The sequence below is a fragment of the Misgurnus anguillicaudatus genome, chromosome 25, assembly GCF_027580225.2.
Source record: "Misgurnus anguillicaudatus chromosome 25, ASM2758022v2, whole genome shotgun sequence".
NCBI lineage: Eukaryota > Metazoa > Chordata > Actinopteri > Cypriniformes > Cobitidae > Misgurnus > Misgurnus anguillicaudatus.
The window spans coordinates 17,182,304-17,198,692 of record NC_073361.2 but is presented as its reverse complement, the minus strand read 5'-3'; the positions used below and the strand labels follow the sequence as shown (position 1 = coordinate 17,198,692).

General features: G+C 35.5%; 1 protein-coding gene across 1 annotated transcript in view; it reads right to left on the bottom strand.

Annotated features, from left to right (window-relative positions):
• The window catches only part of dok6 (docking protein 6), a 96,739-nt gene that overhangs the window by 34,127 nt on the left and 46,223 nt on the right, over positions 1 to 16,389 (bottom strand). The window contains exons 2-3 of the mRNA XM_073863767.1: positions 13,622 to 13,727; positions 5,845 to 5,961 (exon numbers count right to left, since the gene is read on the bottom strand). Of these exons, the coding sequence (XP_073719868.1) occupies positions 5,845 to 5,961; positions 13,622 to 13,727 (223 nt within the window). The remainder of the gene's footprint in view (positions 1 to 5,844; positions 5,962 to 13,621; positions 13,728 to 16,389) is intronic.

Genomic DNA, 16,389 nt, shown 5'->3' with positions numbered 1-16,389 from the left:
TAGTTGACATATAGTTGCAAGTTATTGAAAGTTAGTTGACATGTAGTTGCAAAGTTATTTATAGTTAGTAGAATGTCTAAAGTGGATTATCAAAATAAAGTGTAACCAATTATTTAAGTTAAACATTTAAAACCGGGCTATTATTTGAAGTTTTACGGTATGTAACTTTGGATTGAAGTGTCTGCTGAATGCCTACACTGTAAAAAATACTTGTTATATATATATATATATATATATATATATATATATATATATATATATATATATATATAATTTATAGCAACTCCTTACTAGTTAAGAAAGTTGAAATTATTTGTAAATTCAAGTTGATTAAACTTAAAACTGTAAGTGCAACAAGTATTTTTTTACAGTGTAGGCATTCAGCAGACACTTCAATCCAAAGTTACATACCGGTACAAAAGTTTAGGAAAACCACTGAGTGATTTGTCTTAGTGAGGCAATAATATAAAAAGTGCTATACAAAGCCATACAAAGAAGCCTAAAGCTTTCTGTTTATTTCAGGTAATACATTTTTCTGAGAAAATTATTTTCTGAGAACGAGCATGTGTTTGAATTGTTTTATTTTATTTAGATTGTTCATTAAGTCCTCCATTCTTTAAAAGCTCCAGGTTAATCTACAAGAGCCTCTTAGCAGCAGCATTCTAATGAGTAAAACCCCGCAAATTAACATCCATTCAAAAGAGCCTAATGCAGTTTAGCACTATAACACAAAGTGAAGGAAGCATAAATGAATCTACGCCAGCTCGCCTCATAAGTGAATGCTGTCCACACTGATTGTTCATGAGACACGGCTATAAAACTCAACATTATGAGATTAGATTTGGATAATTACATGCCAGCTGTTAACAGATTTGTGACCTCGTCAAAATTTGTTTTGTTTGAATAACAATGCATTTGCTTGATTTGCTGCCCTAAGTACATTTCAGCAGAAGTAATTGAAGCCTAAAATTAATCAAATTGGTCAGATTTTAAATTTGAGTTTCTACAGTAATATAAAGCACATCTTAATTTTGTGTCTTTTTTAGTATTTATGTGTGATGAATGGGGATCCGTTTGATTAATTAATCTGCCTTACATGTAATGAATTAATAAACTGACAGCCGCAGTATAACTTCTAGGTTGTGCACACTACATGCTTTCTTGAATAGTACACTGTATCTTGCTACATAATCATATTCAAAACAGAATGTCTGTGCACAATAGATTCAACACCTGGCAATAAACCCACAATGCCTTGAAATCTCTCGACTACAACAAATACAAATCACTGTGCACTTTCCTCTTTTTTGTACAAGGTTTTCGCTGGATTTTTTGCATGGCCTCTCTCCCGAGACGGTGACCTTTAAGTGTGTCTAAATTCACACACACTTTTGGGCCCACTGAGTGGAAAATTGGATAAACAAATACTTCATCAGCATGGCAGACCCTCAGCTGCTCAGGTAGCTATGTGCACAAACACAAAGATGCCCAGCGCAACCGCAGGACTTTACAGCGCATCTTTAACGGATCACTCGGCATAGAAGAAATGATGAACAGAATTAATAGTCAGGTGAAAAAAAAAAATTTGGACAAGTAGGTACAGTATAGACAGATGTTTATACAGACAGAGAGGTTAGATAGATAAGATATAGATACAGCAGAGAGGTATATTATGGATAAACAGAGAGACCTATGAGGGACAGACAGACAGAACGACGTTTGCACAAATATACAGACATTTAGACAGACAGATAAAGTATACAGACAGACAGACAGACAGACAGACAGATAGATATAAGATAGATAACCAAAAAGATGGAAGACAGAAATACAGAGGAGAGAAATACAGAAAGATGGGTTAGATATAAAAACATAGACAGAAAGACAAATAGACTGACAGACATTTAGACTGACAGATACAGTACATATACAGATAGATAGATATATGATTAATAAACACAAAAACAGACAGAATGACAGACAGACATATGAACATAAATACTGACAGATGGGTTAGATAAATAAGACATAGACAGAAAAACAAATAGATTGACAGACCTTCAAGCAGGCACAGACAGAGAAAGTATATACTGTCAGACTGATAAAAAGACAGACAGATATAAAACAGATATACATTTAGATAAATATTGTAAACAGAGGGACAGATGAAGAGATACAAAAAGTGAGAGAAGAACAGGTCAAAATACCACAAATATAACCTGACAGATTCAGAGGGAGGTCAGGAAGTGGAAGTGAAGGATCATGGGAGGTCGGCTTCCTACATGTGGCGGACATGTGAGGGACACACAGTCCATATGGCAGAGATTTGTGGGAAAGGGGAAGTTCGAGCGAGGGTGGCTTGTGCACATGTACCTATGCCAAAATTTAAAGAGCCACAAGCAGAGTTTAACACGCCACACACGCGCACACACATAAGCCTGCTTTCCACATTAATACAAATGTGGTTTCCTACCACAAGGACAACAAGGTGATCTAAAACAGCAGGTCACATTAAAAGCAGATCGTATTAACCGCATAATGTAAAAAAAACTATGAATGTGTCAGATAACATGTAAAATGACTTGGGACCAAAGACATCTTCATTCAAACAGCCTTAAGGCACGATTATATCCATATCATAGGCAGCTCTTCATTTATGCCCTGTGCCCGCTCAGCCTGTTTCCCATTAACATCCTGCCTCGGAAAAAGGGGGGAGGAGAGTGGAGGCAGAGCTGAGGATGGAGAGGTTATTGTGGTAAATGGATTCAGGAGAACATTCCTCGCCTGCTCCGGCAGTGCGGAAGACCCCAGAGGTGCTAATGATATCCCAGCGGGTTCACTGTGCCGCTCCCCCTGTGCTCATACACTCCACTGCCTCCCCTTTTACTTCCTTCTTCGTCTCTGTTTTCCACCTCGAGCTGCCCTGCTGATCAGTGGCTTACCTGGGAATTCAGCTTGACAGAAAATTTAATAGCAAAAGACAAATTTAGTGCTAGATGAAGACAAGTTTTCTTCTTGTTAACTGAGGTATCTCTGCGTCAGTATAGATGCATTGGGGCCAATGGGGTCAGTGCAAGGCCAAAGAAAGAAAGAAAGAAAGAAAGAAAGAAAGAAAGAAAGAAAGAAAGAAAGAAAGAACCAAAAAAAGAAAAAAACAAATTAACCAAAGAACGAACGAACGAATGAACAAACAAAAGAACGAACGGAAGAAAGACATAACGAAAGAATGAAAAAACGAACGAAAAAATGAAAGAATGAAAAAAAAAACGAAAGAAAGAAAGAAAGACAGAAAGAAAGAAAGAAAGAAGGAAGGAAGGAAGGAAGGAACGAAAGAAAGAATAAAAAATGAAAGAACAAAAGAAAGAAAGAAAGAAAGAAAGAAAGAAAGAAAGAACGTAAGAAAGAAAGAAAAAAATTAAACAATGAAAGAATGTATGAAAGAAAGAATGAACGAGAGAAAGAACGAGAGAAAGAACGAAATAACGAAAGAAGTAAAAAAAGAAAGAATGAAAAAAGGAAGAATGAAAGAAAGAAAAATGGAACAAACGAAAGAATGAATGATAGAAAAAATTAAACAATGAAAGTATGAAAGAAAGAAACAAAGTATGAAAGAAAGAAAGAAAGAACGAACGCAAGAATGAATATAAGAAAAAATGAAATGAAACAAGAACAAAAGAAAGTATGAAAGAAAGAAAGAAAAAAGAAAGTACAAAAGAAAAAAGATTGAAAGAAAGAAGGAAAGAAACTAAAGTAATAAAAGAATGAAGGAAAGAACGAAAGAAAGAAAGAAGGAAAGAAACTAAAGTAATAAAAGAATGAAAGAATGAAAGAAAGAATGAAAGAAAAAAGAAGGAAAGAAGGAAAGAAGGAAAGAAGGAAAGAATAAAAGAAAGAAAGAACGAAAGAAAGAATGCAAGAAAGAAAGAATGAAAGAAAGAACGAAAGAAAGAAAAAATGAAAAAAGAATGAAAGAACGAATGAACGAACGAAAGAATTAATGAATGAATGAATGATATTAAAAATGAAATAAAATAAGAACAAAACAACCAAAGAAAGATTGAAAGAAAGATTGAAAGAAACGAAAGAACTAAAGTACGAAAGAAAAAAGGAAAGAAAGATTGAAAGAAAGAAGGAAAGAAACTAAAGAAATGAAAGAATTAACAAAAAAAGAAGGAAAGAAGGAAAGAAAGAACAAAAGAAAGAAAGAATGCAAGAAAAAAAGAAAATATAAAAGAAAGAAAAAATGAAACGATGAAAGAAAAAGAAAGAACGAGAGAAAGAACAAGAGAACGAACGAACGAACAAAAGAATGAATGAAAGAAAAAAATAAAATAAAATAAGAACAAAACCACAAAAGAAAGAACGAAAAGAAAAAAGGAACGAAAGATTAAAAGAAAGAAAGAAATGAAAGAATGAACAAAAAAAGAAGAAAAGAATGAAGAAAGAACAAAAGAAAGAAAGAACGCAAGAATGCAAGAAAAAATGAACGAAAGAAAGAACAAAAGAAAGAACAAAAAAAGAAAGAAAGAACAAAATAAGAAAGAAAGAAAATTTTGAAATTGAATCACTACATTAAAATTATGTAATTTAAGAGTAGGCATTGAGGTCTACCCTATATCACCAAGGTCCACTCAGTTTAAAATTTCTGGCCTCGGCCGTGAATAGAGGAATGATTGAATGAATGATTGAATGAATGAATGATTGATTGATTGATTGAATGAATGAATGAATGAATGAATGAATGAATGAATGAATGGAAAGAGGTATAGAGATGCAGTGTCCATCACCCACACATAACTTTTTGTTCTTTTGCCTCAATTTATTCCAACTGATTCAACAAATTGGGCTCAGAGAAAGCATTATCTGTTTTAGCACGCTTTTGTAAAAACTTCAGTAGTTTAGGTAATTGTAAGGGTTATTGTTGGTACAAAATTGTCCTACAATTTTGGCCTTTCTGTGAATTTTGCATATGCTTTCAAGCCAGAACAAAAAAAAGTTACATTTACAGCTGCAATCCATAACTTTTCCCTCTCTCTATCTATCTCTTTTTGAAACAACAATGGCAAATAATAAAAAGTTACTTGTAAATTTTTTTACGTATGTTGAAATCAAATAAGCCGTGTAATAAGCGGGATAATGCAGGCAGCCGGTTGTTATCGTGATATACTTCTGGGGATTATTTCTGCCTATACATTATTCCTTACTTAAATAAGTTAGGGATTCCAGCACAGTATGTGGTAAAATTTAAATAGTATTTATTTGGTTAAAACTATTTATTTTAATATTAATACACTACAAGGTTAATACAACTTTATGATTATTTCATGGCTGTAGCTTTTGTCTGAGAGAAAACTTTGATCTGGTTTTGACGCTGCTATCATTCTCAGTGTGAATGGAGAGAAAACACATGGGACGATGTTTCTGTCGCAGAGACAGTAGTGTGTAAAGCATCTCATTCATATTTCAAACGTGTATGCGTGTGTAAAGTCTTTTTCTTGTTGTGTTGTTTTCTAGCTGCTTCTCTGCCTGTTGCTTTTGGCCGCATGCTATTTTTTCCTTTTGACATATGACGCAAAATAAATCTACTCTGTGTATCTCACTTGACTCATCGAACACTACATACAGTAGCTTGAATGTTTGGCAGCACATTATTTTAGTTTCAAGGTAAAATGGTGAAAAAAGAAGTAGATTAGCATTCAAGTACCTGGTATGTGAAAATAAATACTAAAGTACATTGAAATCTAGAATTAATGAAGCCTTTTTTTGGATACAGTATGATCCAGCCTTGTCTCTGTGGTGGTGGAGCTACAACAAACTTTTTTCAGATTTGAAGACAGTGCTTACCTGACTCACAGGCAAATGTCTTTGACGTCTCATCGCAGAAAATAATTGCCACTGCGTGTTTTTTAGTCTCGCGGGGCATTCGCGTAATGTTCTTGATGTTGTGGAGTTCAGTTATCTGCGGAAGTAAAAGGCAAAACTCATTACCAAAATTAACGAACTCAAGAGAAGCAGGAAACAACACAAGAAGGATGACACTGAGGTAATGTGGTTACTGTTATCTGAAAACAAAATGGTCTGAAATTCCTGCAGCGCTCGGCTTTAGGGAAAACGCTGGACATCTCTCTTAGCTTGTACGGTTTCATACTAATGACAAAACTGGAATACATGCGGGATTTATTTAATTCAAACTGATGAGACATGGCAGAGATCTTTTGCATGTTTTTTGCCATGTTTTAGAATAGTGCCTTAATTCTTTGTGGCATAGATTCAACAAGGTGTCCTCAGAGATTTTGGTCCATATTGACATGATAGCATCACGCAATGGCTGCAGATTTGTCGGCTGCACATCCACAATGCAAATCTCCTGTTTCACCACATCCCAAATTATTTCTTAATTTTTTACTCATTATAACAAGTCACTTGATTGGTAGACAAAAAAAGAACAAGAGCAACACCGTCATGACCGCAACCTTCTTAAAACTAATGCCATTAAAATAAAGTGATGTTTTTTACACAGTTATTACATATTACATTTATGTAAGTTATTAGTTATTACATATATTGTACATTTATTTGTAAGTACAGCAATGTTTCTCGTTAGTTACAGTATACCTACACTATAAGTATGTATCTGTTATTACCCAGTACTTATCTAGAATTACATAATAACTACCAAGTGTGTACCACTAGTAAGTACAGTAATGACACCAATTAATTACCATGTAGATACCTAAAAGTAAGTCCCGCACAAGTACAACTTATCTACCATATATGTACAAGGTAAGTACACGTACTTTAAAATAAAGTGCTACTCGATAAAGTGTTTCAATGCCACAACATATGGTGTAAAAACGTCTGAGTGCTGCCCTCTTCAGGTTGAACGGTGCAGTTGAATTTTCCTATTGTATGTTGCGGTACCACGTGATGTAAGTGGTACGACCCTACATAAGCAGGTTCAAGCTCACCACGCTGTTGTTACGATCTCACCACACACTTGGTACGAGCTCAGTTCTTCCCCTCTATCTGCGTTGGGGTCTGCCCACTTTTCTTGCTTTTTTCAAATAATGCCAGTGGGTGGAGTCAGGCTCTAACCAGGGGTTTAGTTATGCTTTAAAGTTTCTGCTAATATGACAGTTCAAAGCAAAAGAGTGCTCACTCTTCAATATTTGATTGACAGGACAGGACAGCTGCCTCAATGGTTGCCTAGCAATATAAAAAACGCAGCGCACTGCTCTTTTCTGAAGTCAATTAAATAATGGTAGTGCGGTATGCCTCGTGTTTTAACCGTTAAAAAGCATTCTGTATGATAGGCTGCTTAATCAGTCTGTTTGTATCAAACTAATGAGATGAGATGAGACCCATTTTTAGCACTATACCCACCAGATTAAGACCACTATTGTAAAATAATGGGGCAGTTTCCCGGACAGGGCTTATCTTAGTCCTATGTTTAAGCTGCCTTAATGTAAAAACACCTTGTACTGACATATTGTAACATATATTGTTTGTAATACAGCATAGCTAACAATACCCTTGGATGATCAACTGCAGCAAGTCCCCAATAACTCCACCCAGGACTACTTTAGAGATAGGAAGAGAAGTCATTCCAATGGGGGATGGAGGTTAAATTTTTTTGTTTAAAAAAATATGAATTAAAAATAATAATAATAATAATAATAATAATAATGTAAAAAGCATAAATGATTTATAAAAAAACACAAAAATATTCCAATAAAAATATGAATTGTGATTTCTGATTTCATGGTGACTTCTGTCGACTTCATAGAAGGATCTGTTAATGTAAATATACACAACTTAAAGGATTAGTCCATTTTCTTAAACAAAATCCAGATAATTTACTCACCACCATGTCATCCAATCTGTTGATGTCTTTCTTTGTTCAGTTGAGAAGAAATAAAGTTTTTTGAGGAAAACATTCCAGGATTTTTCTCATTTTAATGGACTTTAATGGACCCCAACACGTAACAGTTTTAATGCAGTTTAAAATTGCAGTTTCAAAGGACTCTAAACAATCCCAAACGAGACATAAGGGTTTTATCTAGTGAAACAATTGACATTTTTGGCAAGAAAAATAAAAAATATGCACTTTTAAACCACAACTTCTCTTCTTCCTCCGGCTGTGTGACGTGCCAGCGCAACCTCACGTAATTGCATAGTGACGTAGAAAGGTCAAGTGCTACATATATGAAACGCACATTTGAAACAATAAACTGACACAAAGACATTAATTAGTATCCTTCGACATACAACATCGTCGAAATGGTCCTCTTTCTCCACCCTTGTAAAGACTAGGGCGTAGTTTCGCATACGTCATCCGTGACCTCTTGACGTGATGATGTACTACGTGGGGTCGTGCTGGCGCGTCACACAGCTGGAGGAAGAAGAAAAGTTGTGGTTTAAAAGTGCACATTTTTAATTTTTCTTGCCAAAAATATCAATCGTTTCGCTAGATAAGACCCTTATGCCTCGTTTGAGATCGGTTAAAGTCCTTTGAAACTGCAATTTTAAACTGCATTAAAACTGTTAAGTGTTGGGGTCCATTAAAGTCCATTAAAATGAGAAAAATCCTGGAATGTTTTCTTCAAAAAACATAATTTCTTCTCGACTGAACAAAGACAGACATCAACATTTTGGATGACATGGTGGTGAGTAAATTATCTGGATTTTTTTAAAGAAAATTGACTAATCCTTTAACTTTGGTAATTTCAACAATCTCATAAACAAAACAATTTTGACAAAATATGTTTTCCTTAGAAATCAGTTTTATGCAGCAGCCCAAGCTAAAATACCAAACATAATAAGATAATTAGGGATTTGAGTAAGCTGTCACCATTCAAAAACAGCATACAATTACAATGAATGAATACTTAAATAGTTTGGCAATGACTGCTGTTTATTTGTGGAGGAATCATCTGGGTTTTATTATTACACAACAGTAGCTGAGAAAGAATTCTGATGTCAAGACACTGTTAGTCATTAAAACCTTAACGCATCCATTTAATACATTTACATGCATTACACAATCAAGGTATACATTTTATCAGCATTTTTATCACCACCACCTTGTGCAATGCTAACGGTATTCTTTACCCACTAAGCTACATGAACACAGATACGCAATGTTAAAAAGTAGGTTTACTTGTTAATGGTAAGAAATAAGTAGCTGTATTTGATAGCAGATGCATATATTTGCAGTCTAGACGACACCCAGACACTATGGCTCACCTTTCAGTTTAGCCAGAGGCATTTCTTGAGTTTATAGCTTTATGTTTTGCCTCTGGCAACAGGGAGAGGTGTTTGCATTTGTATGTGTTTATTTGTCTGTATATGGTGTTGTGTGTGGGTTCAGGGATTATGAATCTGAGGAAAGGTTTGCACAAGGCTTTGCAAGAACATCTACAGCTCAGGTGCATCACAGTGAACGAATGATTCATCGCTGAGTGTATTAAAGCATCCTACAAAAACAATCCTGATATGTGCACACTCAATAATGATTTAAGAAAGTATATAGCGTATTTACCAAACACAATGTCATTTTAAAGACCTGAATGGTTACATACAGGTAAGGTGAACACCAAGCATCAGTTGGTTATGTACTGTATATGGGTCATTCTACAAAAAAGGTGGAAATGCTTGTCCCTTGCTTTTGCAGACCCCTTAATCATTCAATTTGACCCAATAATCCCATAATATATATGTAATAAATATAGACTGTCCTTAAAATGATTAGAGAGTTTATTTATTTAATTTAATTTTCTTTTTTTTCTTTTTTTTAAATGTCTGGTCCTGAAAATTGCGCTGTCCATTTGATCATACATGGAAGTTGAACTGTGTACTTATTATTTAAACCATGTTTTTTATAAAACAAATCTAATTTACATTTACCTTCAACCCTGTATGACTTTACTAAAACACTGAAATGGTAAAAATTAATATGAATAATATCAAATAAATATTTGTCCCCCTAATTAACCCAAAGCACTTTTATTTTGAAACAATGCATCAGCTCTTTGAAGTTTCTCATGGGTCAAGAGGTCAGTGAAAGAAGTGGAGTGGAGGAAGGCAAAAGGTTTTTGAGATGTCTTACCTTATTTGTCTAAAATATCATGATATATCTAAGAATTTTGAGAAAAGATTTTTTGGATGTCATTAGTGTTACTCTTTTTTTATAGCTGGGAGTGTTAAGATCTTTACATAAAAATACATTATACTGAATAAGTATGTGATTGTTACATCTCTGATGAAATGGCACATGGTTAACGGCAGCCATTTTGTTGAAATATTAGTTTTTTTCTGTAAATTGTCATTGGTGTTACCATCATTGGTGTTACCGTCATTAGTGTTACTTCTCTAATGAGTACTTCCTAAGCACTATTCCTTTAACTAAGTTTATAAGTTTATCATATTCATTATCTATTATTATATTCTAATTTTGTCGTTGGTGTTACATTGTGTCATTGGTGTTAAACCAAGTTTTAGTTTTATGAATGTATTTTCTTGTACTTTCTAGTAATATTTTGTTGTTAATATGGGATGTAAATCATTGTTGATAATTCAGTCTTTGCATCAAAGCCTTTTTGGTTGAATATTTTTGTTTTTGTTGGTTTTAAAGAAAAAAGTCAAACTGAGAATCAAATAATTTCATACAATGCTGGGTAAAGATGAAGAATTTAATTAAACAAATACAAATAATCAATTGTTTTTCTTGCTATTATCATTCCTCTACTCAACCTTTAACTAAATACACAAGCTGTAATGAGAAAAAATATTTAGTATCAACATTAATGTTTTTTAAATCACAGGTAACACCAATGACAAATAAATGACTCATGGATTCTTTATTAAAATGTATTAAAAAGTAAAAAATAAATTAAGCTCCCTGTTTTGCGGATTCATAGATTTGACAAGTTAATTAATGCTATTAAAGAAGTTTTGGGTATGTTGAAAGTTCATTTAAGCAAATTTCCATCACCCGAATTCCACCTTTTCTGTAGAATGACCCATAGATGCAAATGTTATAAATTATACTTTAAATATAAATAGGACTAAAGTATAAAGCATTAGACCTTGTTTTGATCTAGTCAAATATATACATGTTATTCGATAAGGATATGACAAGATATGAACTCAGACCTTAATGTTATAACATTAGGTGAAAATCAAACGAAAGTTCAAAGCTATATACGGTAAACCATAACCCATTCAGCGAGCTCATATAGTAAAGTTTGCCAGTTTCAGGGTCTTCTTTGCAAATACTGATAAGCCAGATGTTGCTTTGTACCACATTCACTCATCTCTCTGTCTCTCTCTCTCATGTCTAATGAGTAAGCTTATTAGAAGGCTTGTTAGAGCCGATAAAGACACGTTCCCACAATGCAGCAACATCAAACCATCGTGTCGTGGCCCTAATCTACGGCCGCATCTGTGCTCATTATTCTAGAATGTTCTGCACATTGGCAGCGTAAGATCATCAGCCATCGAACTGATGATGAGCCCTAATTGAAATATTTTCAAAGGGCTTAAGGACAGGAAATGGATGTAATTCCTAGAATAATTCACCTTTAAAGAGGGTATGAATGCTGGGAAGCGCAATCGGAAAAAAGCCTCCTCTAAACTACATATTTCAGGAGGACAGATAATTATTATATCTCTTTGCAAAATATAAAAGCAAAAAGATTTTTTGCAATCAGGAGTATATATTTTATAATGATCAAAATTATTCTTCTATTTGTCTGAAAAGCATGCTGCTCTTACCAGTACTTTAGTAAAAGTGACATAAAAAGCTATGCATGGCTTCTTTGACTTCCATAACATGAGGAACTTTTTCAGAGTTACTCTTTTATTACAACACCTGTCTGTAATTTTCAAGTGATCCTGAAGACCTTCATTAGCTTGTTTAAGTGTGTTTGATTATGGTTGGACATTGGCCCGCCAGGGCCCCAGCTAAATAGCCCTGTGGTAAAATTATTTAAATTTCCCATCATCTCCACATTCTGCACACCGATCAAATCAAATTTTTTATCACAATGACATTCAAAGTCAATGGAACGGTGCCAAAGTCGGTGCCGATGAAGGTCTGCTCGGACCAACACTCCAGAGAGAGCACATCACATTATCATCTGCCATCGCATCTGTCACAACACGAATACGCAGGCACGCGCTCGCGCTTACACCTTCAACCTGATCTACTGTCAGCTCCAAAAGTACCACACAGCGATCGCTGCAGAATGCTTATGACCCCCGCTAACTAAATAATTAGACTCTGTGTTTCTTTCACACCATGAACCGTTAAGCCTGATTCTCCTTTGTCGGAGAAGTTTCTCAAGAGGGGTGCTGGTCAAATAATTTTTGCAGGTAATGAAAAGAGTTCCGCCCTGGAATGTACCAAAGGTGTATGTTAAACAGAAGGGATGCAAAGCCGTCCTTAATGAATTAATTCAGCAAACTGTAAACATTATTAACTCATTCACTGCCAGCCTTTTTGAGAAAAGTTGCCCACCTGCATTTTTGTGATGTTAACAATAGTTTCACAAAATTCCTTGCAGGAAAAATTATCTTCTATAAATATATAAACATACAAATTATATAAAATTAAAGAACACACCCTCTGCTTTCAAACAAGCAATAAACAAACAAAATGGGGAAAAAAGGTTTCATTATATATTTACTTTTTCCACTTAATTTGACCACTGAAATATGGATATTTCTCTTCAAAAATACAGCATTTTGAGCAAAAAGCTTAAAAAAATGCATTTTTGTAAAGGAATTTATGTTAGAGATCAGACTCAGAATGACTATCAAACATAAAGGCAGTTAAAATAAATCATTAAATCTTTTTAACTTCCGTTTTTGATAAATTCTAGTGGATGAAAGCGGTATTAAACTTTCACTTTGAAATTCGTGCAGAAAGGCATATTTATTAGTTAAATATTAACTCATAATTGACGAGATAACTCGTCAATGGCGGTGAATGAGTTAAGTTATTAATCCAGAAGAGCAAGGTGTCGGTCATTGTTACATGCATGCTTGAGCAGTGTTGGGGTTAACGCATTACAAGTAACGTGCATTACATAATATTATTACTTTTCTGAAGTAACGAGTAAAATAACGCATTACTTTTTAAATGTACACATTAATATTTGAGTTACTTTTTCAAAAAAGTAATGCAAGTTACTTTTTTTAGTTTATTTAATTTGATTTAAAAAAGTTATGTACTGAATTAAACTAAACATAGTCACATTATGGACTCTTGCGTACACACTGTGTGTGAACAGTTTGAGTCAGACACTGAGATGGCAGGCCAGAGCTCAACATTTTTGTGATGAAATATGCAATTTCTAAATGCAGAACTTTTTTGTCATAAAACACCTGCAAGGCCTGAAAGAGATCAAGCCTCAGCCAAGAAAAAGTAACGCAAAAGTAACGAAAAAGTAACGTAAGCATTACTTTCCATGAAAAGTAACTAAGTAACATAATTAGTTACTTTTTTGGGGAGTAACTTAATATTGTAATGCATTACTTTTAAAAGTAACTTTCCCCAACACTGTGCTTGAGTACAGCATTGAGGATGGAACTTGAAACATGGACGTAAGAGTTATCTTATGAAAGCTTCGAAAGTAGGCGGCTTTTTCATCTGAATATTTCTCCAGCCGTCTAGGTCCTTTGCTTGACGCCTTCTTGAATACAAGCCAGCATCTTCTGAAGATCTGTTAGAGATGAGATTTATAACTGCAGTGTTAGACATTTTGCACACAGTACAACAACAACAAAAAGATTATTACTCAGTTTACTTTTTTAAGAAAAGTTTGCCCACTCCCCCCAAAAAAGTAATACACAATTTTATTATAAGTCAGTCTTATACACAAAGCTCTTGTATGGCTTCAGAAGACATGAAATACAATATGTAGATCATATGAATTCATTTAAACTGCTAGTTTTTTTTTTACAGCTGTGGTTACTATGATCTGTTGTTACATGACAGGAGCTATGCAACAATTATTTTAAAACACTGTGCAGGTGAGCTGACAGCAGTATTCACAAACCGGTTTAACATCACACTGGAGCAGGACAAGGTACCTCAAGGCAGCCACATGGTACCAAAACAGGCAGCAATCTAAACACTAAAACCCCATTTACACAAACCTTTGGTCCCAAAAAAACACCTGTAAAATTGCCAGACAAGCTTCTATGTGAACGCAAATATGTCCCATAAATCTTCTGGGATCATTGCGGGAAAGAGGACCTAGTAAGATACATGGAAAACCCTCTGTGTGAACAAGAAGCCGAAACAATGCCGTACTGGGCTTGTTATAGTGAGGATGCGCGTGTCATCACAACAAAAGTTATGGTTCAGCTCTTTAAAGCAACACTAAAGAGTTTTTTTTTACCTTAAAATAACGTTTCCAAAAAAATTTAAGTCGTTCATCCACGCGAAACAGGGTGAACGGCACTTTCACATTCGCTTTGCAGCCCTCTATTGGCCAAAACCGCACTAAAGAAGATTCCACCCGTCGGGTCGCGGTCATGTAGTTAGAGTGAAAAAAACAAAAACTTGCTTGACGGCAGACCTACAATCCAATCAGAGCCAGCTTTGCTGCAGTAGGCTAAATTATTTACGACAGTGGTAATGAATAATTCCGCTTCCAACCTGTAGGGGGAGCAAAGAGCAAAAACTCTTTGGTGTTGCTTTAAAACGAGACATTTACATGCATATCAACATTCACAACGAGAAATGTCGCAAACTCGATTGAAGCAGATATCAGGAAATGATGACGCTTAAACAATGACGCGCGTGCCGTAGTGAGGACATGAGTATCATGGCAACATAAAGTTGGTTCAACTCTTTAAAATGAGCGATTTACAACATTCACGACGAGAAATGTCAGCAAACTGGACTGACGCAGATATCAGGTAAGTTAGCTCGTCACTTACTGCGTTGAAACGGAGATCATTCAGCAGCATAAAAGCATATCGTGTCACGTACTCATGAGCTTATAATAAACTAAAATGCCTGAGCATCATCCCAACAAGATATATCATTCAGCTCCTCAAAACGGGGGTTTTAAATGCATATTAACAATCATGGGCAGAAATGTCTGAAAACTGGATTAAAGCAGAGATCAGGGAGCTCGTCAAATATCCACTCTGAAGCTGAGATCATTCACCAGCATAGAATGGCGCGCCATGCGCTCCTTATAGTCTTAGCATAAACAAAAATGCATGTGAGTGGTTTCTGGAGAGAGAAATAATAAATAATATGCAAACGTCAGATGCTGCGTAGAAGAACTTTACAGGTCACGTGTCTTTCCGGGACCTTGCAGATGCCGGCAATCATTGGCAGTGTGAATGAACAAAAAATCAAACGATCTTGGAAAAATCCAGGATACATTTTCCGTGTTTTTTCCAGAATGTCTGTGTGAAAAGGGCTTAAATGACTATCGGCGTGTAGCCTGTGTTGCCCCCCTCCCATAAACTGTTCAACACACTTAACCACCTTGACCTCAACACACACCTGTGCAACTGGGTGCAAGATTTCCCTTACTGGCAGACTGCAGACTGTGTGCGTTGGGAAACATTTCTTACCCTCCATCATACTGAACACAGGAGCACCACAGGGTTGTGTACTAAGCCCCCTCCTCTTCTCCCTCTATACATATGACTGCAAACCCTCTTATGAGACTACCACCATAATCAATTTAGCATTTGACACCATCGTTGTCCGAGAATAACCAACAACAACAAGTCAGCTTACAGAGCAGAGGTCAAGAACATAGAGTGCTAGAGCCAAGACAACAACTTTATCCTCAATGCAACAAAAACATGATGATCCTGGACTTCAGAAGAAAATCAGAATGCTATGTGGACTGTGATGGTCAAAAAGAAACTACATTTCTTAAGGTTGTTGAAGAAAGCATGACTTTCACAACAACTGCTCGTGAACTTCTACAGGTCAGTCAATGAGTCGGTCACCACTTATCACCCATTGCATTGCAGCGTGGTACTCCGGCAGAAAGTCTCTCCAGAGCATCATTAAAACAGCAGAGAGCATTCCTGACTCCCAGCCTCCTAGTCTAGAGGACATTTACAGATCATGTTGCACCCGGAAGGCTAAAACCATCATCAGAGACCCTTCACATCTAGGTCGCAACATGTTCACCCTCCTGCCCTCTGGGAAACGATACGCAACACTGTATTCCCAAACAAGAAGATTCAAAAATAGCTTCTATCACAAGTTGCTCTAGAACACCCCATCTTTCACATGGACCTAGAAATCTCAAGCACTTTTCCACATACAGTACTGCCTCTTAGTGCAGGTACTCCAAGTAAAAAGTATGCTTTAGTGTATTAGAAATATGATTGAAGTACATA